The sequence below is a fragment of the Acartia tonsa genome, chromosome 9 (genome assembly GCF_053477335.1).
Source record: "Acartia tonsa isolate MP-2025a chromosome 9, ASM5347733v1, whole genome shotgun sequence".
In the NCBI taxonomy this organism is placed as follows: Eukaryota; Metazoa; Arthropoda; class Copepoda; order Calanoida; family Acartiidae; genus Acartia; species Acartia tonsa.
Window position 1 is genome coordinate 8,504,672 of NC_137268.1, and position 22,666 is coordinate 8,527,337.

Genomic DNA, 22,666 nt, shown 5'->3' on the forward strand with positions numbered 1-22,666 from the left:
ACGAAAAATACGGCTCCGGCTCCACGAAAAATGTTGCTGCTCCCGGCTCCGAAACACTGGCTCTTGGGAATATTACATGCATATTTATTTTTAAGTCAAAATTATAAGGTCTTGCCTTTCCCATGCTAGGGGTGATGTCAAATTGAGTTATGGAGTACCTATTCTTTGGTATCTTCACATGGAATTTCAAAAATTCAAGATAATCACAGAAAATTGTCTTTTTAGTTTATTTGTAGTAACACATAATAGATTATAAAATTATAAAACAGGTACAATACATGTAACAATAACACTACATAGAAACAAAATATAGGACGATAAATTCAGACATCAAACACAGGACCACAAATAATAGTCTAGATTTTCGGAATTACCAGAAAGATTATGTAGGTAAAGGGATAGTTGCATGAAGAGCATTTCAAAAATTTATTGCAAGCATAAGTTACAAGAATATCATCAAACATACATAATCTTGTATTACAATAGATAACAAACAATTTGACGTTATTAAATTAGTCGTCATGCTGTTTTTGTGAAAATAAGCCACCTATATAATATAAATTGCATATATCACAAGAATGCTGATTTCAAAGTCTTGATATTTTTAAAATCTTAATGGTAGAAAATTTTTAATTCTTTCGAATGTATGCCCTGTAAATGTAGTTTAAACCAATTAACAGTAAAAAATATGCAGTTCACTACATTCAAGTTTAAATGCATTTCGTGCAACTACCTCTTTAGGACTTAGTAGAATCTCGTGTGTTTGGGGGAGGGGGGCATTAATAATCTCTAAAGTTTAAAATTTCTAAGTAATTAGATGGTACCTACTAAGAATTTAAAGAGTAACAAATGAGGTTCTAAACATAAAAAAAATATCAGGGCTCGGCAGCTGCGACAAAGCCTCAAATCTAAAAATGGGATTGGATGCTTTAAAATTTTATTTATTTTAAAAGAGAGATTGCCATTTTTGGGTTAAAATTGTCAAAGGTCAATTTCCCTGAGGCTGATGTGCGGCTGCCGAGCCCTGAAGAAAAGGTGAAACTTGCTCCCCCCCTCTTTCTTCTTGAAAAAAAGAATAACAAAGATTTTGATGAAGAATGTTATTTCTTGTTTTGATTTTAGTTTTTTTGTTCGTCTTGTGAGAACTATTCTGACGCAATGCCCGAGTCTGCTGAAACTTCTGACAAGGCTGACACTGAGGACGAGGCTGATGTTGAGGTTCCGTCTGAACTTTCAGAACTTCCTTTTCACCACCTTAATTACCTTTTCTCTTGACAACACTGCCTATATTTTTTAGTATCGCTTTTATAACTTTTCATGTACTATAATAAAAGTGATACTCGCAGCTTTCAAATTTAACTATTTCCCTCCTACATGATAAACGAATTGACAAATAAATATATCCATTTCTCTCACAAACTTCCTTTGTGTACAAAGTACACGACTCTTTTTAACTCACATATACGCACACAATAACAATACGCTTATAGTGACTGTTCTACCTTTTTAGTTGCTAGGAATTACGCCCCTAGAGATCTTTAGGTGTTCTTGAGGAGAGAGGGGGGAGTAGGCAAGTCGACCCACTAATTTCGATTTAAGTTTTAAAAAGAAAAAGTAAAGAAAGAATTTGAATGGTGATAATTTTGTTTAGGGGCGATTTCTCTTAGGAGAGTGAATTTAACATCCCAAAACATATAATAAGCTTCACGGTAAAAGAGAACCATATCGGTTTAGCAGTTAGCGAGATCGTTAGCTACACACAAACATCCTTTTTCTTTATTATAAGGATTAACTTGCTAAGATTTCAGTGTATATGTGGAAGATGATTAAAAGTCCCTCCACAGATTATGACGTCATACGATAGAAAAGCCAATAAGAGGCCAGTTTACACTGTAATTGACCAATGGTATAATTTATGCTGGCCTATCATTGGTTATATTATCGTATGACGTCATAATCTATGGAGGGACTTTAATCACCTTCATATAGGTGATTAAGTGTACCCTCAGAATTATCAGTGTGGCTATCAGATTCTTCAGAACTTGTCATGTCCATAACTTCTCCTTCTTCATCTGTCTCAGCTGAAACATTCATTATTATCATAACTTTTTTTTCAAATCAAGATATCAAATTAGGGACGGTACGTCCGTACGACCAGAACGGTTAGCTTTTTTCTTTAATTTAGACATGTTAGAACTGTCCTATCGATTTGAAATATTGCCGTTTCCTATTCATCTGATATTTGGAATACTGATTCCTATTACAACAAGGTACATTGTTATAAGCGAAGCATTTCTATAATAAAGTCCTAAAGATGTACAGTATCCTGTAATTAAGCAGTTTTGCAACAAATTAACTTACAATTTAGTTTATACTTATATTTCTTATTCTGCTTTTTTCAGAAGAGTTAATCGTTTATCCTACCCCGTGTCAGAGCGTTGCTTCAATACATTTTATCATTCTTGTTTTTTTTTGGCCTTTTTATGGACAATAATTAGGTATAATTTCTTTGATTTTTCACAAATTTTCATAATAAAGAAGCATCACTAATTATCAAAAAGGAAAGGACAAGAATTACTTTTACTTATTAATTAGTAACTTAAAAATTTATAATAATTTTCACCTGAATGATCTCCTACGCCCACTTCGTGACCATGTGGCTGAAATCCAAGATGGCCGCCATAATTGTAATTTGGCGGGAAATGGATGTCGCCTTCTGATTCGTTGTCACTACTCGAGCTGCTGCTTGAATCTGTATCACTAGGAATTAGATAATTTCATGATGCAAAGATACTCTACAAGTGCCATTATCAGTTGGTTGGTCTGTTAATTTATTTTGAGTCATCTAAACACTATGTACAGTACACACTGGTGTCCTGGATAGGAAACAGGTTTTTTTTGAGTTACGTATGACAAGACCTATATTTCTATGACCGGGCGTGTATGACAGTTCAGCACATAACTTTCATTAAATCACAGCTGATCATTTTTGTGGATTTTTTTGAAAATTACTTTTTTACCCAGATTTTTATAGTTTTTCCCCAAAAAAATCACAATGTTCTCATATTTACAGCTTAGTTAATTTAAATTTATTCAAAGAAAAGTATAATAGATGTCAGCTGAACCAAAGATCTTTCAGAATCTATTAACTAATCTAAGATTTGTAGTCTAGAAGTTGGGTAAAAGTTATTTGAAGTTGTTATTTGAATTAATGTCTAAACAGTTAAACAAAACTTAAGTTTGTTTTGGTAGTCAACACAAAAAAATACTCACTTTTTAAGTCCCGCATGCATGCCTCATGAATTGTTATAACATATTTCCTGGCTGTAATAAGATGTCCCTCTGAGGTTTAACCAATGAAGTTTAATGCTTCAGAATCAGCAATGATTCTGTATAAAGTTTTCCTCGTAATATTGACAAGTTATCTTGCTCAATACTGGTTCCTTGCTGACTTGATGTCTAAATAGTTCCTGTGTTATTGTTTGTTCCTGCTCATCATTATGGGAAACAGTCAGTTCAGTATTGTTGCTGATTTTAAAGGTTTTGATGGGTTGTGGTTGCAGTTCAAATGATGGTGGTTGTGTGAAATTCTTGCCAGTGTCAGACACAAACTGCACCAGATTCTTGTTTACTCTGGCCTTTAAGGTATTCAGGTAAACATTGTAACCTGAAAGTATTGGGACAGGGTGGTTTTAGCTATTCTGGGTAATAAGTTTGGATCTACTGCAGTTCATGGTAAAATATTGCTGGTAATGAATGCTTCCTGGTTCATGACGTGACTGTAGATGGCTGTTCTCAGAGCAGCTTTTCCAGCAAACAGTAGGCTGTCCCAGTTGGCATTACTAATTATGGAACTGCAGTAGAATATCAGGGACTGGCAAATTGCTTTTTATGAATTTTCTAAGACTTACTTTTCTTTCCCTCTGGTGGAGAGAGCTTGTTGTTAGGGTTTAGTTTGTTTCTAGGCTCCTTAACAAGATGGTCAATATAGAAAAGATTGTCACATGTAACAGCTGAGAACTAAGGATGTCTGACTTATGGTACTGTTTCAACAATGACTACAGTGCCTGCTTCATCCAAAAAGGTGGTAAATAATATTGTAGGTGATTTGGCTGGAGAAATTAATGGATTCTGGCTTTTTAACCAATCATTAAGAACTGCTAAGTAAGCTTTTATGTCCTTGACATAAGGATAAATAAGAGGACCTATGCTGTTGGAGTTGTCAACAGAGGAAACTAGATGTAATTAGAGTGAGGTGTTGGCATTTATGAAATTTATAGTTCGAATAGTATATGGTATAGGACCCCTCCTTGTAGGTCAGCCTGTTTGGCAGATTTGTATGCATATTTAGATCCTCTGATAACAACAAATTGTTGCCTACCTCTAAGGTATTCACATAAAAACGTTTCATGTACTCATTCAAATCTAGTGCATTAATATTATGCAGTAGAACCTCATTGTTTACAATGTCAAAAGCCTTAGAAAGATAAATGGCAACTGGCACTGTTCTTATAACTGGTTTCTTATTTTTTAGGCTGTTGTTGATTAAGGTTTTAATACTCTGTAAGGCAGTGGTAGTGAACCTGCCTGTGTGAAAGCCTTAATGTTGGTCTGCAAGTTTAACAGCATCATTCAGGTAGGGATGAATCATGCAGGCAGGATAAAGAAGTGAGACAGGGCAGTAGCTGGAACCCTAATTTTCAAGTTTCCCTGGTTTCAGTAATGAAATAATTTTACCAGTCCTCCATATGCCTGGTGTCTAGAAGTGATTTACTTGTCAATACTACAATGAAAAAATTTTACAAAATCATTGCTGATTCTGATTTGTTTAACCTTTTTTGTGGAACCTCAGAGGAACCTTGTATCACAACCAGGATCTATGTTTTACCAACAAATAGTCAATTGAGGTAATTGATCTTGTTATAGCTGTCATCTATTATACTTTTTTGCATGAAAATAGAATAACTAAGCTGGAAATGTGAGAATATTGTGATTTTTTTGGGGAAAAACTATGAAAATATGGGTAAAAAAGTAATTTTCAAAAAAATCCACAAAAATGATCAGCTGTGATTTAATGAAAGTTATGTGCTGAACCGTCATACACGCCCGGTCATAGAAATATAGGTCTTGTCATACGTAACTCAAAAAAAACCTGTTTCCTATCCAGGACACCGGTGTACATTCACCAGAAATAGAAACAGTTCTTTAAAATGTTGTTAACTTTGGTGCTAACCTAGCCTGTAAATATTTTCAGGGGTCTAAAAGATAAGAATGAGACTATTAGCTATAAATTGATGTACATTCCCAATTATTATACACTAAATTACCACTTCTGTAAAAACTTTGAACACTTTACTTAATGTACGAACTAATCAGAATAGATCAAAGTCCCCAAAGTTGTTAAGCCAACGAATAAGAAAAAAGTTGACCAACCTCTCATTATTATCTTCAGTTTCCAGTTTATCTTCCAGTGTTGACATAATTTCTAGTATCAAATTATCCCTGAATAAACATAAATTCAATCAGAAATCCACAAAAATCCCTTAAAGGATATTATTTTCTTAGCTGCTAAATAATTATAAATTTTGCAGCTAGCCTCAGAGCTGAGAGGTCTGCTCTTATTTGGAAAGGTCACAGGTGACCATAAGAAATCGACCCTAGTTATCTCGATTTTAGAATATTTTCTGATTTAAGCAATTTTCAAAATTGTCTTTTTTAGAAACTTTGTCAGTCGATATAATAGAAAATAAGACAAATGAAATGTTTAAATGAAATGTCAAAGTGTGGTCTTAATGAAATTATTTCTTTTTTTGATAGGATATAGAAGAGGAGTTAAAATCTTAATACTAAAAGAATATTTACCTTTTATTTTGAACATGAATTCTTTTTGCCAGTGAATACGCTTCACTCCAATTGTTCTCAACCATTTGCTAAAACAAATATTTTTTAAAAATATATTTTTATTTCTAAAAACCATTGTTAGATAATTTTTTAAGTTATAATACTTTAATTATTTTTTATTTTAATGTCTTTTGTGTTTTACCTTCGCTAACTCAATTCTGATAATTTTACAGCCAATTCGTTTCACTAATATTTTAGGAATAATGAAGTTATAAAAAAGTTATATATTAATTCTAATCAGAAAATTGATAAAAAAAAAAATACGTAGATATAATGACATGGGATTTTTTGTCGGCAATGTAGGTTGCTACAATGGTCCTCATTTATTGGTCAGTTCGATCCTCCAGTAGGAGGGAAAAGGGTGGATAGGGTTTATCGTTATATTAGCCAGCTGGAATAAACATCATATGATATTAGTGTATGAGAGAATCTTTTACAATATCCACGTATTCTATATCCATTATTATTCAGATTATCCTGAATGATGAACAAAAAACAGAAATATAATAAGCAAGACATATATAAAAGAAAATTTAAATTTTTCATTAAATTGACTGGTTTCCTTAATTCCATTTTGATCTGAAATAAAAGTTTATTTTTGGTAGTTTCTTCTCGCTTAGCCTGTTACCAGAAATGTTAACATATATTTAGTGCAATAAATGTATGAAAAAACGTCTTATACAAAATATCTATGGAAAGCAACTAAAATCTTTGGCAAAACTATTTACTAAGTTTTTTATTTGTGTGATCAATATTTATATATATTTTTCTGACTTTCTTTTATACCGTATTTGCAAAGTATACAGAATCAAACGCTTTTTGTAAGTCAAGGGAATAATAAAATATGATATCTTCTAAGTTTCAGGAGTATTGTTCATATTTACTATCAGGGATCTGAAGATATTAGACAGTTGCCGATAAATTGGTGTACATTCCCAATGATGATGTACAAAATTACCCTTTTGTAGATTACATTGACTGGTTGAAATGTTTGGACACCCAAAGTATTAAACCATTAATTAAAATTCAATTAAAGTTCCCAAAGTTGTTGATCCAACGAATAAAAAATTGTTATAATAAAACTTTGGGGACTTGTGTAATAAACACCACAATGTCCCCTCCCTTCCTAACTTGCTATTCTGCCTACTATTGAACTGTTTATACTCCCTTTTTAGTAGCAAAGCTACTCTTTATTTATAAATTTCCGTCAGTTATCTATCTTATTCGTCATATATTTTAAACAGTGATTCCTATGATAACAAGGCACAATATTCTAAGCAAAACATCCCTATAATTAAGTCCTAACATTGTAAGTATGTCCTTTCCTTAAACATTATCCTGGGACAAATTTCTGACACTCTACAAGTGTTAACATTCCTTTGTCCTTCCGTCTGATTTAGTGCTTCGCTTTTATGAATGTTGTCAGCCTTGTTAATTTTTTATAAAAAGTTCGATCTCGAGAACAGGATTTCTAAAAAAGATAAACATGCAATTGATTACCCATTTTTTCCCTAATTTCCGAAGTTGTACGAGAGATAACCCAACTATTGCAAAAGCTATTTTCAGCTACGGGAAACGTAAAAATAGCTTAATTTATGAAAACAAAGCAATTTAGAAATTATTCATTCAAAACTTAAATTTTTCAAATTTAAATTTTTTTGGAAGTTTGAAGCTTTTTTAGCTAGTAGTAAATATTGAGATAGGATGAGGGTGATACGTACAAAATCTAAGATTCAGTTGGTCTTTAAACAAAAAAGACTATTGTAATATTGTTAAATTTTTATTTTATTTCGTTACATCTTACATAATTTACTAACTTACTACATTTAATGATATATTTCTACAAACTATTACATTTTGTATAAAATAATTGAAAAAATTTCAAACTTAACAAATAAGAACTGCAGTTATTATCCTGTTTTATATTAATTAGGAAGCAAAATATATTCAGAACAAGGGTGACAGCTTTCATAGCCCAGCAAAGCATATAATAAAATAACATTAGTATTTAATTAAAATGAACATTAGTTTGAAATTGGTTATTAATGTATTTGGACGGACAATCATAAATTATTCCGTTTTCCAAGTATAGAAAATTTTATCAAAATTAAGAAAACTTAAGACGACCTTTGAGATTTGAACTAGTAGTATTTTTATTAATGAACTAATGAAACTAAAAGGTATTCTAAACCTATAAAAATGAAATCTACCTACCCTATGTGTTTGTTGCCTTAAATATGGCACATTTAAAGGATTCTTACCAGTGCAGTGGTATGCACAGGGTTTCGACATCGGGGGTGCGTAAAGTGCACTCGAAAATATTGACACCCCAACCCCCTTAAGCCGAAATTGAAGGGGGTGTACTACAGACAACATGGGGGGTGTTATTATATTGTCAATCCCCTACATAATCAACATCCCCAAATTTTTTTGGGTTTAGCTTTTTATCTTGTCACTTTCCTTGACTGGGTAACGGGGGGGGGGGGGGGGGGGTGTAGGCTCTTGTCAAGAGAAGTAGTCCCCTAGGGGGGTATATTCACCCCTCTTCAATTTTCGAAGGTAATACACCCCCATTATGCACGCCTTTAGTTATTTTTTCCTAATCTACTACTTAGTTAACTACTTAATTAGCCGAAGAATAAATTTTAAGATAATTTAAAACACATTTTAATAACACATCAAGAATGAAAATTGGACGGGGTTTATAGACTACAAGTTTTTAAACAACAATCAAATTATTTGCTTAGTTAAAACATTGATCCTAATATGTAGTAAAACTAATAAAATAGACAAAGATTCTAAAAATTATCATTTTACCTTTAATGACTTTTTTCTGAAATCATTCTTTTATAGGTATTAAAAATTTGTTGAAAGCATATTTATAGAAACTAAAAACTTACTACTTTAATTATGTTAATGTAAAATCTTTAATTCTTAACATACAAATTAAATTAGGCGAAGTTATTGATTATTAATTTGTGATAAATAACAAATATGTCAGACATTTTAAAATAATTTTAACATAAACAAATTAAATTAAAAATAGATTATCACATCAAGCAACATTAAATTAACATATTTACTTTTAAATTAAAATAGTTGCTTTGCATTAAGAATTAGAATATCTAAAGGGTGTGCAAAAAAATGCCGACTTTTAAAAAAAATTCTAATTGCGCAGCTTGTGTTAATAGTACAAAACTCTTATATTTCCCAAAACTAGAGTTCATAACGGTTCTAACGGTATGTGTAGTATTTTTCCACTATTAACACAAGCCGTGCAATTAGAATTTTAAAAAAGGTCCGCATTTTTTGCTGCACACCCTTTATGAAGGAAGAAGTACAATTATTTGTAAACATTTAGATTTTGATAACTGATGACTTTATTAAAGGCACAAAAGGTAGATCAATACAAATATCGGATGAGGTGCAGTTCACAGTAAAATGTTCCTGGATATGATTGTCTCTAAGACTTGATGAACTTTAAAGAATACTAGCAGCCAAACGGCTGATTGTATATATTATATTCGCACAAAATTTTAACTGCCGAAACAAGGCCTACAAAGAATTTGAAATAGCCATTAGTCAATAAAGGACAATTATATGTGCGCAAAAAAAACTTATTTTACGCGCGTGTTCTTCAGCCATGCTTTCTCTGTGTATCATTGGATTTTGGCTATTCCAGATTATGCCGCTTATAACGATGATATAAAGTCCATGAATTTTAGAGTTAATCGATCCCAGGAACATTTTACCGTGAACTACACCAGAGCTCAAATACAAATTCACTGCATTATTATTAATCAATACTAAATCTCTTTTATTATTAGCATTAGGGTTGGGCCGGATATCCGGTTTGGTCGTATATCCGGCCATTTTAAATATCCGGCCGGATACCGCATATTGAAACAATCCGGATGTCGGATACCCGGCTGATTTATAATGCCGGATATACGGTAATTTGCCAGATATCGAGCCATTTTCAATATCCGGCCAAATACCGGATATCCAGCATTTGAAATCAGCCGGATATCCGGCAATCGGCCAAAAAAGTATCCGGCCAACCCTAATTAGCATTATTGTAATTTTATTTAACTATTGTAAATTATCATTTCTGATTTATTTTATTTAGTAAAAGCATATGTATCAGCATTTTAAATTTGTATCAAGATAAAATAATTACAAAATAATATGAATATTGACAAACCCAAATTTATAATATTTAATTTGGCAATGTTGAGATAGATATTTTCAATTCACTGGTCTAAGCAGATTATATGTACATACACTAGGTAGACACTAGACTCAAAGTTAGGTATACCTAATTAAATAGGTAAATCTATTTTTTTAAATATGCTTACTAATTGAAAAAATGTTTTTCATAAAATTCCATCAAACATCTTAGCAATATAAGGTGGAATAAAAGAAAGGTATTTTTATTATTTGCATACCTATCTTCATAAATAGATTTATCTTAGTTGTTAGGTATATCTAGCTTTTGTTATATTATTTAATTTATGAAATTTACTGCCGAGTTTTTCTAAATGCCTGTACTAATGACCCTTACTTAAACAGGTTTTGCAAGAAAAACTTATTACCATATTTTACTGATATTTAAATAATTTTTAAAAAATCACAACTTCTGATATATGACTTAAGAATTTTTAACATTAAGCATTTATATATATGTACATATTAAACAGATCTAAATTGAGAAATCAGCTGACTGTAACTTTACTTTACTATAAGCCAAGTAGTGTTTTTGGCGGTAAAATAACTTTTTTTCGGCGGGAAAAACAAAAATTTCCCTATATAACATAGATTTGAATTGTTTGAAATTTAACTCAAGAGTGATTATGTTAGTGATGCATTATTATTATTTTTTTACAGGTTGTACAAAAAGTACACTTGAAGTTCCAATTTTTGTACAGGCTGTACAAAAATTACAATTGACATTCCAAACTTGATATTAACTTGGTTGGCACACAATTATTTCTGTGTAAACTCAGTTCTTTCAATAAGATGCTAGGCCTCCTCCCCTGAAAAATAAAAAAAGTTAATTTATCAATTATTAGTGGTCCTCTAGGGGCATTTGAGGGAGTTGACCATCAACTTTACAAAAATTTTGGGGTTTTTTCCAAGGGCGATTTATTTCGGTAACAAGGAAACAAAAAAGTTTGCAACCCTGTTACTGCTTGTAATGATTAAAAATTAAAAAGAAAGTTGTCAACCCTGTTGTTGTGATGACTTACTTGATAAAGAAGTGCGGGAACCCTTGCCCAAAAGAATGGCCAACTGGTCTGTACTTCTACCCATCTAAAATAAAAAAAAATAATCGTTATCTATTATTGTACTTTTCACCTTAATTTTACATTAAAGAATGTTGTACGTACAGTTAGATAAAAAAAATCTCATAAAAGCTAAAATATCCTCAATAACTAATGGATAATCATTTTTGTTTTTTTAACTTAAACATTGCGTTTGATAGATTACATTAGTTTTACCAGGGATCATGAAGGTAAGATATAAAATCAGGGATGGCTTTTCATGTAATAAACAATTTATGTATTTTATATAAAAAAAAATCTGGCCTTTTCCCTCAAGGCAAAAATATACATAAAATTGAAAGGTTGGTGATGCTTCCCCAATTGAACTTTTTTTTCTTATCAATTTAGGTCAGGTTAGGTTAGGTTAGGTTATATTTGGTACTGGGAAGGCCCACACCCCACAGGGTTAGGGTACCGCATGTTTATGCCCTGCAGAGTTTTTCCTCTACAAGGGTTATACACAAGGATAAAAAGCTACACAACCTTATTTTAAATTTTATGAAAATGTTGTAAGTGATCAACAGTCACTTTTTAGGAAATCACAACCAACTTTTTCCCTAAAATTTCAATAAATTGACTTAAACAAAGCATTTGATTATCACCTTTGGTGTGGGAGGTAGCGAGGCATCAATGAAAGGTATGGATAGTTCGTCATACAGAGGAATCTTTCCATTACCATTTGTCATGGGCTCCTCTTCGTCTATACTACATGCTTCTTTGTAATGGCTCTTCTCTTGTCTGAAATATTTGCAGATATTGATAAATTTTGGGAAATAACACAATGTACTTTGCAGTGCAGTGGGGCAAATAAATTTACAACTTTCTACTAAATAAGACCCAAAAACTCATCTGCTATAAAAAAAGACTGTCTAGTGTATTTATTCATAATAGGGTTTATTTGAAATTTATACTAAAAAGTGAAGATCCTTAACCGCAGCAACCCGCAAAACTATACTTTATTATTTTTTATTGTACAACATGTAATTTTTCAATAATTGTATACAATTTTTTAAAGCATCTTAGACGTTAGTAAGTTGCAAAATAAGCATATACATTAAGTCAGAATAGTGATTTTACTTTTAAGGTAGGCAATAATTTACTAAAATATAAAGTAATACGTTTTTTTGTATGAAGATTAAGATAGCAACTGAGCCGATTGTACTCTCCGATTTAGAGAAGTTTCGCTTAGGTTCCAGAGTAATTTAAGGCTATTCAATTTTATTTTTCTTTATCTAGGGATTGTTTTAGGCTATTTTTAGTCTTCGAATACAAAGCCTCTAAATGCAAGGTCGCAGCCACTAATTTTTAAATAAATGATAAGATTATTGTATTCTCCAACCTTTTCCTTCTGTTACAGCAGCAGCAGACAATGATAACCAGGGTGAGGATGAGAAGAACAACCAGAGCTGCCAGAATTATGATGATTATGTATGTTAAGGACAGTGTACTGGTCGCCTACAAAACAAAAGGTTATTTCAATACAGCTGATTAGTAAGGGTGAAGGGGGGGGGGAGGGTTCTGACACTTTTGTGTAAATTGGCTTTATCTTAGAAGTGAGAGGTTAGGTTATTTGAAAAAATATTTCCCCGTATTATTATTATTATGTATTACCCAGTATTTTCGACGCTATTGGCTGATATTCAAAGACCCAATAGAAAGTCGGCACAGGGTCCCCAGCAAGGTGCAAGGTAGTAGTGTATCAACCCCCATCCCCATCCCCCTTACAATTAAGCGAGGTGGGAATTTAAGTTTTTAATACTTTACAATGTAAAAGTTGAAAAAAATCCTCCAATAATGTTATTGCTAATTTTCCTAGTACTCCTGTATTTATATGAATAATTAGAATGTACAAAATGCATTACCTGTACCTTGATGGGTGTACATGCCAGGATTTTACCCATCTGGAGGCCTCCTTCATCGTCCATTAGAGGCACAGCCTTTAAAATACGTTTATGTTCAGATTTTTTTGCAATATCAAAATTGTAAAAAGTTTAAAAGCTGTCAAATAGTACCTAATAAACGCCATAAATTATAATTATTCACAATTTTCAGAAATGCCAAATTATATAATGCTTTAAAGATTGAACATTAAATTTATGAAAAAAGGTAGAAAAATGACTTAACATACACTACAAATGTTACATGCAAATTAAACTGGTAGTTTGACAGTCTCGACTTTGGCTTTAGTTAACAGGAAATTGTAACTGGATTGAACAGCTAAATATTAAAATACTACAGGAAGCCCGCAAAAATGGATTTATTATTTCTTAGATCTTACACCAGATTACCATATACTCTAATAAAGTGAAACTTGTAGCTGGATAAAATCACGATCCCCAACCTTCAACCCCCTTTACCCCATATCCTCCCTTCCTACGGGATGAACGTATTCACCCATAAATTATGTCCATGTTAGCAACATAAATTGACGACAATTTTCCCCTGTCATAACATCCATATACCCAATGTTAATGAACAAAAACATTCCTCATTCTCTTCTTTAATAATAAGGCTGTGTCCATGGATATGATTGTTATCTTCTGGAAATAGAGATTTGGTCCACAGTTCTGTCTTTATATCACTTGTAGCTGTCAAGGACTGCAGGGAGGTTATCAAGTCTGAAATAAATAATTATATGTATCTTCTCGTTCAATGGTCATTTAGCTATGGATAGATCTACACTATTTTTTTGTCTTTTTGAGTAGCGAAGCTAATCTACAATTCGTTTGTCTGTAAGAAACAGTGAAGGGAAGCGTGAAATTCTCGGTCCTAACCCAAACGTAGGAGTCCCAAACGTTCTCCGACGTTTGGGACTCCTGTGTTTGTCCACTCCGACGTTTGTCCCAAAAATCCTGCGTTTGTACACTCCGACGTTTGTCCCACTCCTGCGTTTGTCCACTCCGATGTTTTTCCATTCCTTCGTTTGGCGTGGAACCAAATTCTCGGCTGCTATTCAAGATAAACGGCTCAATTTTTCGAGAGTATTTCCTATGACCATCAGCATCTGCATATAATTTATTTGGTCCGTCGGTTAGCTGTAAAAGACCAACATATATTTTTTACAAAAAGACTTCGTGACTTTTGTATTATATATATGTATATCCTATTATATAAAGTAGTAAGCGTTTTTTGTCTGTCCAGAAGGATCTCAATAACTGCTGAACCGATATTGTTCTCTTTTACAGTGAAGATTCTTATGGGTCCTGGGAAGGTTTTAAACTATTTTTGGGGAGGGTGTCTTCACCCCCCTCCCCCCAAAAAAATATTCTTTTACTCTTTTGAACACAAATCTAAAATGGGACGAGGTCGACTTTTCCCCCTCCTAGAGACTTCTAGGGGCGTAGCCGCTAGTGCTCTATAACTCACTCTGTCTGCTTGTTTATACACAATTTTTGTGCTTAGCTACTTTTTGATGATGTCATTCTTGTTTATTGTTCACGTACAGGGAAGTAGAAAAAATGGGAATTGGTTGGTTGTCTGTAAATCCTGTCAAATATACAAGAACCATTTAGAAAATCATGATATTAGCTCTGCGATACTGATTCTTAACTGCCAGGGATTAGGGATTTATAATGTTCTAGCGACTGAGCCCCAAGCATCTAAGGCTATGTTTTTAATAAAAGGGGGTGGGGGGCAGAAAATAGCCTAAAACCATCCAAAGACTTATAAATAAAATAGACATCAACCACCCTAAGACCTTCATTAAGCTTCTCTATAATGGAGAACTCAATCGGTTCAGTGGTTAGCGAGATGTAAAATGACAAACACACCTTAAAACTTTATATAATAGGATAGTTTACCTATATTATGAGGTTGATCACATGCTGATGGGACTAGAGCTAACTCCAATTTTCCATCTGGTAGTCCCTGAAATATTCAACACTATTTTTGAATACTGTAAAATCATGTATAGCATCGTATTACTTTACAGAAAATTTACACAAATTTTAAAAGAAAACCTGGTTTCAAACTTATATTTTTTTCATATCTGCGGAAAGCTGTCTCTAATACGTTACGATGAATAACTATTGTAAGGAAGGAAATAGAAATAAAATTCTTTCTTGAGAGTCAAAAATTAATGCACAGCTAGGAGATTCTAATAGGTTCCCTCCTATATTTTTCTCAGGGTGGAATTTCGCAGCAGTCCCCCCAAAAAGGTACTCCCCCCCCCCCCCCCCCTACAGAAAAAAGACTGGTCATCCTTGAGTAGTGAAGATACATTTTTTTCAGAATGCGCTCTGCGACAAGATTCGAACTCATCACCCCTCAACTAACAGAGATTTCAGAACAAACGCAAGAGTGACATCATCAGAGTGGACAAACGCAGAAGTGTCAAAAATATTAAGTTAGTTAATTATTTCTATACAAGTAAGGTTAACTTAAGATAAGCTTATACAAATAAGCCTTCCGCAGGGGTAAGGCATTTTAAAAACCTATTAGATGGTTTTAAATGGGTTAGGCTAGGTTAAGTGTCAACTCCGACGTTTGTCACTCCTACGTTTGTTCAAGGACAATATATCATTTAATTTAAAAATAAAATAGCAAATCCTATCTTACCTCCAAATGACCGGAAAACTGAATAGATTCATCTGGGGATGCCTGCTCCAATAATATTTCTCCTAAAACATAAAAATTATTTTTTACCCTGAAAATGATTCATTACAAGGCATTACTTTTTTTAACGCTTAACCGACATCCCATTGATATATAAATGAAGGGATCTACTGCAGTTCACGGTAAATATTGCTGGTAACGAATATTTCCAAAAATCTATGAATTTTAAAGGCTGCTAGCTGCCAAACGGCTGAACGTACAGATCATGCCCGCACACTGTTATTAGCGGCATAAGAAGGCCTACAAATAATCTGGAATAGCCATAAATCAATAATGCATAATTATCTCGCAGTGCAGAAAAATGCGCGAAAAAGACCTATTTTACGCGTTTTTTCTTCAGTAAAGCTTTCCCTGTGCATCATTTGATCTTGGCTATTCCAGATTATTTGTAGGCCTTTTTATGCCACTTAAAATGGTGTGCGGGTGTGTTCTGTACGTTCAGCCGTTTGGCAGCTAGCAGCCTTTAAAATTCATAGATTTTTTGAAATATTCGTTACCAGCAATATTTTACCGTGAACTGCAGTAGATCCAAATGAAGATATGTGTGCGAGAAGCAAAAAAATCTTCAAAATTGATATTAATTTATCTTTAGATAATTTAGTTACATAAAATATGGCAACCAACGAAAAAACTTTTGACATACCTCCATTTTTTTGGCGTGATCAATGATCATTTTTTTAAAAGGGAATCTTTTCTAGTATTAGTGTCGGTCCGTCCGTCCAAAACGGTTTGCTTCTTAGATGTTAGAATTGTCCTGTCGATTTCAAACTTTGCATGATGATTCCTATAACAGTTAGGTTCAATTATGTAATCATGTCCTTAAACAGTATCCTGTCTTTAAGCAGTTTTGCAACAAATTTACTTTAAATTTTGATTTAACTTATAAATTTATAGTCTTTTTATTTAGGAATCAGTAATAACACTTAGAGCTTCACTTTTATGGATATTGTCATCCTTGTTGGACAAATTAAAAAATAAAAAAAAATAATTGTGTAGGTGCTATATTCCTGGAACTAAGGATTATTATTGTAACTTTATATTTTATATTCATATTGAATCCACTTTGTCTACATCTTGTCAAAAATAAAAAGTTCATTCCTTACAACTAATTTTTTTATTGTATTTTGGGATAGATTATTTCCTACTGCTGCTTGATCATACTATAGTTAAATGTATAAGAGAAGAAATGTCTTGTCTCATAAAAAGATTCAAACAGGGAGGGAAGGGACATTAGTCTGTTTAATAATTAGTCCTTAAAGTTTTATAAAACGTTTTCTTATTTGTTGTCTTAACATCTTTGAGGACTTTAATTGAATTTTGATTGATTGGTTTATTAAGTTGAGTGTTCAAACGTTTCAACTACTAATTGTAATCTGCACTAAGTTTAGTTTTGTGTGTCATCATTGGAGATGTACATCAATTTATTGGCCATCGTCTTATCAACACTGCCAAACACTACGAAATCTTAATATATATATCCACAATGATATAAAACAAAAAGATGCCTTCTAAATATAAAAATTCGAACGTCAATTTACCAGTCGAAAGACACTTTTGGACTTTTGAGTTTTTAGATTCTGTAAGGTGGGTGTATCCACCCTCCTGAAATCTTGTTGTCTGTATTATACAGTAAGAGATATAAGTTTTCCGGAATTTTAATGTAGGGAGTAGATTTGAAATCTGCATCAAATTTTAAGGATTTTTTTTATAAAATTCGTTTTTTGTAAAATTCTTTATCTAAAAGCGAAAATACATTTTCAGTTAATTAATTTTGACCAATAGGATAGGTGGATTTTAAACTACCTGCGCTCTAATTGGTTGAATGATGTACGACATCCAATCAGAGCGCAGATTTTTTAAATCCACCAATCACAGATGCCAAAATTAATTAACTTAATTTGTATTTCCGCTTTTAGATAAAGAATTATACAAAAAACTAATTTTATAAAAAATCCTTAAAATTTGATGCAGATTTCAAATCTACTCCCTACATTACAATTCCGGAAAACTTATATCTCTTATTATACAGTCCTAAAGTATTCACACCCCCTTGATTTTGGTTTAAGGGGAGTGTCAAACTTTTCTTCGGGTACCCCCCTGCAAGGACGTCCGATGGGGGGAGTAAAGGGGTGATTACCCATCCCCCCCTAAACGGCAACCCAAAATTATTTAATTTTTCATTTTTACTCCCCCCCCCCCCCTCCAAAAAAAGGTTTAAAGGCTTGGACGTCCTTGCCTATAAGATATAAAGATTACCCCTCCCCCAAATGAAAAGGCTAGGACGCCCTTGCCCCCTGGCAAAACCCTGTACACACCACTGTTTGAGTATCACCTTTTTGTGAACCAATAACCTATAATCTTCAAGATTATTAACTAGCGGCATCACTAAAGGCTTCTAGGGGCACATGAGAAGTTGACAGTTGAATTCGATAACCCGATTTTTTACAAACATCCTATAACTTTATTATCAGGATTTTTGTTTTATCTGAACTGTGTGATGTCACTTCTATCCGTCTCCACAGGGGATAACTGTCTTATTTCTATTCATAAAGAGTGCACATATTACCAGGGATCTACAGGGATAAGACAATTGCCGATACATTGATGTACTGTACATCCCCCTATGATGACACACAAAATTACCCCTTTTGCAGTGTAAAATTATTGGTTGAAACATATAAACACTTAACTTAATAAACCAACCAATCAAAATCCATTAAAAGTTCACAATGTTATTATCTTACTTCGGGGACTAGTGTAATAAACAGCCCATTGTCCCCTCTCTCTCTGAGAAAATATAACTCAGGAATATATATTCTAAAAGAAGGTGTATCAACTTTTTTTTTATAGCTAGCCGGTTCTTTTAGTAAGTAGTAGATGTAAAATTTTTCATAGAATTCAGATATGCAATCGGTTTTTTTGTAGACCTCTTATTTTTTAAGTAATTTAAGTTTAAAAAAAAAAAAATTAAGTCGATTTTAAGGTACTAAAATGCAACAAAAAAAGAAAGAAAATGGCCATTATGAACAAAAATAGTAAGATCTTTAATTTGACACCTTACTTTTTCAATTCTGTCAGGTAATTATTGAAAAAATCGATTTTTTTAAACCCACGAGAATAAAAACTTTGAACTTAATTTTATTATTTCACAGGTAAAAAAATATGGGTTCATATATACCTTTAGAATCAGAAAAATATTACGAATTCATTGTAAGCAAAATTGAAAAAAAAAGTTTACAATATAGTATATAAACTACAATAAAAGGAATTATATGAAAATATCATATTATATTGTACAGGCAACGTCTTAATTCTTGAATTGAGTATAAAAATGGGAAGGGGGTAAAGAGGGGGTAAAGAGGGGGTAAAAAAGGGAAGACGATAGTGTTGTCTGAACAAAAAATATAATTGGCCATTTATTTATTTTCTTATTTTTTTACTTTTTTTCAATTTTGCTTACAATGGATTCGTAATATTTTTCTGATTCTAAAGGTATATATGAACCCATGTTTTTTTATGTCTGTTTGAGAAAATATTTAGGTCTAAAGTTTTTATTAAACCGAGGTTAAAAAAATAGATTTTTTCAATAATTACTCAACAGAATTTTAAAAGTAAGGTGTCAAATTAAAGATCTTACTATTTTTGTTCTTACTGGCCATTTTCTTCTTTTATTTTGTTGCGTTTTAGTACCTTAAAACCGACTTAATTATTTTTTTAAAAAACTTAAATTACTTAAAAAATAAGAGGTCTACAAAAAATCCGATTGCATATCTGAATTCTATGAAAAATTTTACATCTACTACTTACTAAAAGAACCGGCTAGCTATAAAAAAAAAAGTTGATACACCTTCTTTACATATTGTTGAAAAATAATTCAAATATATAAGGTTCTAACATAAATGTTAAATAATAGTTATTTCTCGCATCGTATTATAAACAGCTTTCCGCCTATATAGAAAGTACAATTATGAGATTAAAACTAGTTTTTTTTAGCCCCGAGGTGCCGAAATAATACGATTCAAAGATCTTAGAGGGGTAATGTAAGGTATTTTTTTTTAATTTTGAGGAGAGTAAAATGAGGGGGTTTCCAAGATTTTAGGGGGATAATATAATATTTTTTTTTCAATTTTTAGGGAGGAAAATGAGGGGGTTCATAGATTTTAGATGGGTAATATAATGTATTTTATTCTTAAATTTTAAGGGGAGAAAATGAGGGGTTTCATAAATTTTAGGAGGGTAATATGATGTATTTTTTTATTTCAATTTTGAGGGGAATAAAATGAGGGGTTTCATAGATTAGGGGGGTAATACAATATATTTTTTTCAATTTTGAGGGAGGAAAATGAGGGGTTTCAAAGTTTGAGGGGGATAAACACCCCTTTACTTCTATTTTCTATTAAAAGCGAAGTTTTTATATAATTAGGGTCGGTCCGTCCGTCCGTCTGACACAGTTAGCTTTTTATGTTAATTTAAACAGGTTAGAATTGTCCTATCGATTCCAAACTTTGCATGATGATTCCTGTAGTAGTTAGGTACAATTTAAAAAGCGTAGCAACTCTATAATCAATTTAAACATGTCGATTTTTAAGTTTTTTGACAACAAATTTTTGTAGGTTAAAATTATCCGATTCTTCTGATTTTTTTGAAAACTGATTCCTATTACAACAAGGTACAATGTTATAAGCGAAACATCTCTACAAACAAGTCCCAAAAATGTAAGTATGTCCTTAAACACTATCATCTTTTTATGCAGTTTTGCAACAAATTTACTTACAATATTGTTTGTACTGATGCATTAATATTCTGCTAATTCAGTTCTGACAATCTACAAGTGTTAATGTTCGTTTGTCCTTCCATTTCAGAGCTTCGCTTTTATGGATGTTGTCATCCTTGTATAAATTATGGTTACCTGAATATTCTGAGAAATGAACTTGAATCTGCTTTGGTTCCGCCATTTCTACAACTGGCTCTAAAAATAAAATATTATATTAGATTCTAATTCTAAATACTTAAGTATTAGGATGCATGGAGGGAGGGGGGGGGGGGCATTGGGCTGTTTATTACACGAGTCCCCAAAGTCTTATAAGAACATTTTCTTAGTCGTTGGCTTAGAAACTTTGAAGACTTTTATAGAATTTTGATTGGTTAGTTCATTAAGTTTTGTGTGCAAACGTTTCAACCACTAATTGTAATCTACAGAAAGGGCAATTTTGTGTATCATCATTAAGGATTTACATCAATTTATCAATGTGTGTATTGTTTGTTTGTATATCCATTTATATCTCGTGAACAGATGTATCGATTGAACCACAATCTTTAGGGAAATTTATCATTTGTCCAGGTCATGTTTTAGGCTATTTTTGGTGAAAGTAATATGAGTGTACGTTAAGATCTATAAAACTGCAGCATCGCATTTTTTCTTGTATTTGCAACTTAAAATTTAATCAATTTTGGTTAAATGCACCTAACTAAATCTCGATATGTATATTTTTAATTTTTGATTTTTAAATATAAATAAATATTTAAAATATTAAGTAGTATGGTTTTTGTGTCTGTAGCTTAAGATCTCGATAACAACTGAACCGATTGAGTTCTCCATTTTAAGGAAGCTTCTTATAGGTTCCTGGGTGGTTTTAGGCTATAACATTCATAAATCTAATTTTGGTTTTATGCTATTTTCATAGATCCTAAATGCTGAGAGCGAAACCGCTAGTATTTTCTAAGAAAAAGAAAATATAAAATAAAATGTGTAAGTGAAAAAGGTAATAATAATAAATCCTGAAAACTGTGAAGCAAATACACCATTAATATATATTTCAATCTTACCATAAGTGCCTATTAAGTGTTCTATATTGATTTTATTAACATTTTGTTTTTATTTTAAAAACATATTTTTAGAATTATAGGTATTTATTATAAAAAAAAGGGATGATTTAAAAAATGTTGTTAAATTTAATTAGAATTTGTACAAAAAAATACTCTTCAAAAAGCTATTGAGCAGTACCCAATAATTTTATCAATATGGTATAAGTTTATAGACAACATCCTTTATTTTGTTAGTTGAACAACCATCCATCCACTCATCTCAATAATTTTACATTTCAGAATGATTTTCTGAGGCTTCCTTTAGGTCACGTAAGGTTTAATTAAGCCCTGCAGGGTTAATGTTACTCGGAGTTAGGGCATTGACGTATAATTGACACCCTCAAGCTATAAAACTACTCATTTTACTCCCCCTCAAAATAAAAAGCTTAGACGTCCCTAAAGGAGGGGGTTAGATTTGGAGGTCCACTTGTAAAAAAAAGTAATAACACCAGTTTGTAGGTTACTGATCTTTACATTAGGGTTGGGTCGGATACTTTATTGGCCAGATACCGGATATCCGGCTGATTTATAAAGCCGGATATCTGGCCAACGCCAGATATTCGTCAAATTACCGGATATCTGGCCAGATAACCAGGTATCCGACATTAAAATATTCCGGATATTCGTTATCCAGATAGTTTCAATATCTCATATCCTGCCGAATGTTGAAAATGGCCGGATATCCGATCAAACCCTACTTTACACACACATCATATTTTATGTCATAGGTTTCTAAACATCCATGAATATTAAATCTAAGGTGTGTATAATGTTTAAATAAATTTCTTTAAAGAACCTATACAATTTCTCCTACTGTATGGTGACAAATCTAAAGTGTTCCTACCAAACAGAGTTAGCTCCATACTTTTGAGCTATTATACTGTCATTATTAAAATGGAAATATTAACAAAATTAATAAGTAATAATCATAATGAGGTAAATTCCATTTAATTTTCAGACCT

At 32.2% G+C, this 22,666-nt stretch overlaps 2 protein-coding genes across 2 annotated transcripts in view; both read right to left on the minus strand.

The window, feature by feature from the left end:
- Positions 1-1,020: 1,020 nt before the first annotated feature.
- LOC145327716 (uncharacterized) lies at positions 1,021-6,120 on the minus strand. Its single transcript, XM_080171272.1, has 6 exons — positions 6,044-6,120; positions 5,863-5,930; positions 5,434-5,502; positions 2,624-2,760; positions 2,004-2,081; positions 1,021-1,243 (listed from the first exon to the last, which is right to left on the minus strand). The coding sequence occupies exons 2-6, from the start codon at positions 5,925-5,927 to the stop codon at positions 1,146-1,148; spliced, it is 447 nt and encodes a 148-aa protein (XP_080027398.1). The 5' UTR covers positions 5,928-5,930; positions 6,044-6,120; the 3' UTR covers positions 1,021-1,145.
- Positions 6,121-7,668: 1,548 nt separating this feature from the next.
- Positions 7,669-22,666, minus strand: part of LOC145328154 (uncharacterized) — a 138,097-nt gene continuing 123,099 nt past the window's right edge. The window contains exons 7-15 of the mRNA XM_080171737.1: positions 20,749-20,808; positions 15,783-15,844; positions 15,026-15,092; positions 13,712-13,843; positions 13,088-13,161; positions 12,565-12,680; positions 11,828-11,963; positions 11,151-11,214; positions 7,669-10,937 (exon numbers count right to left, since the gene is read on the minus strand). Coding sequence (XP_080027863.1) covers positions 10,924-10,937; positions 11,151-11,214; positions 11,828-11,963; positions 12,565-12,680; positions 13,088-13,161; positions 13,712-13,843; positions 15,026-15,092; positions 15,783-15,844; positions 20,749-20,808 — 725 coding nt within the window. The 3' untranslated portion in view covers positions 7,669-10,923. The remainder of the gene's footprint in view (positions 10,938-11,150; positions 11,215-11,827; positions 11,964-12,564; positions 12,681-13,087; positions 13,162-13,711; positions 13,844-15,025; positions 15,093-15,782; positions 15,845-20,748; positions 20,809-22,666) is intronic.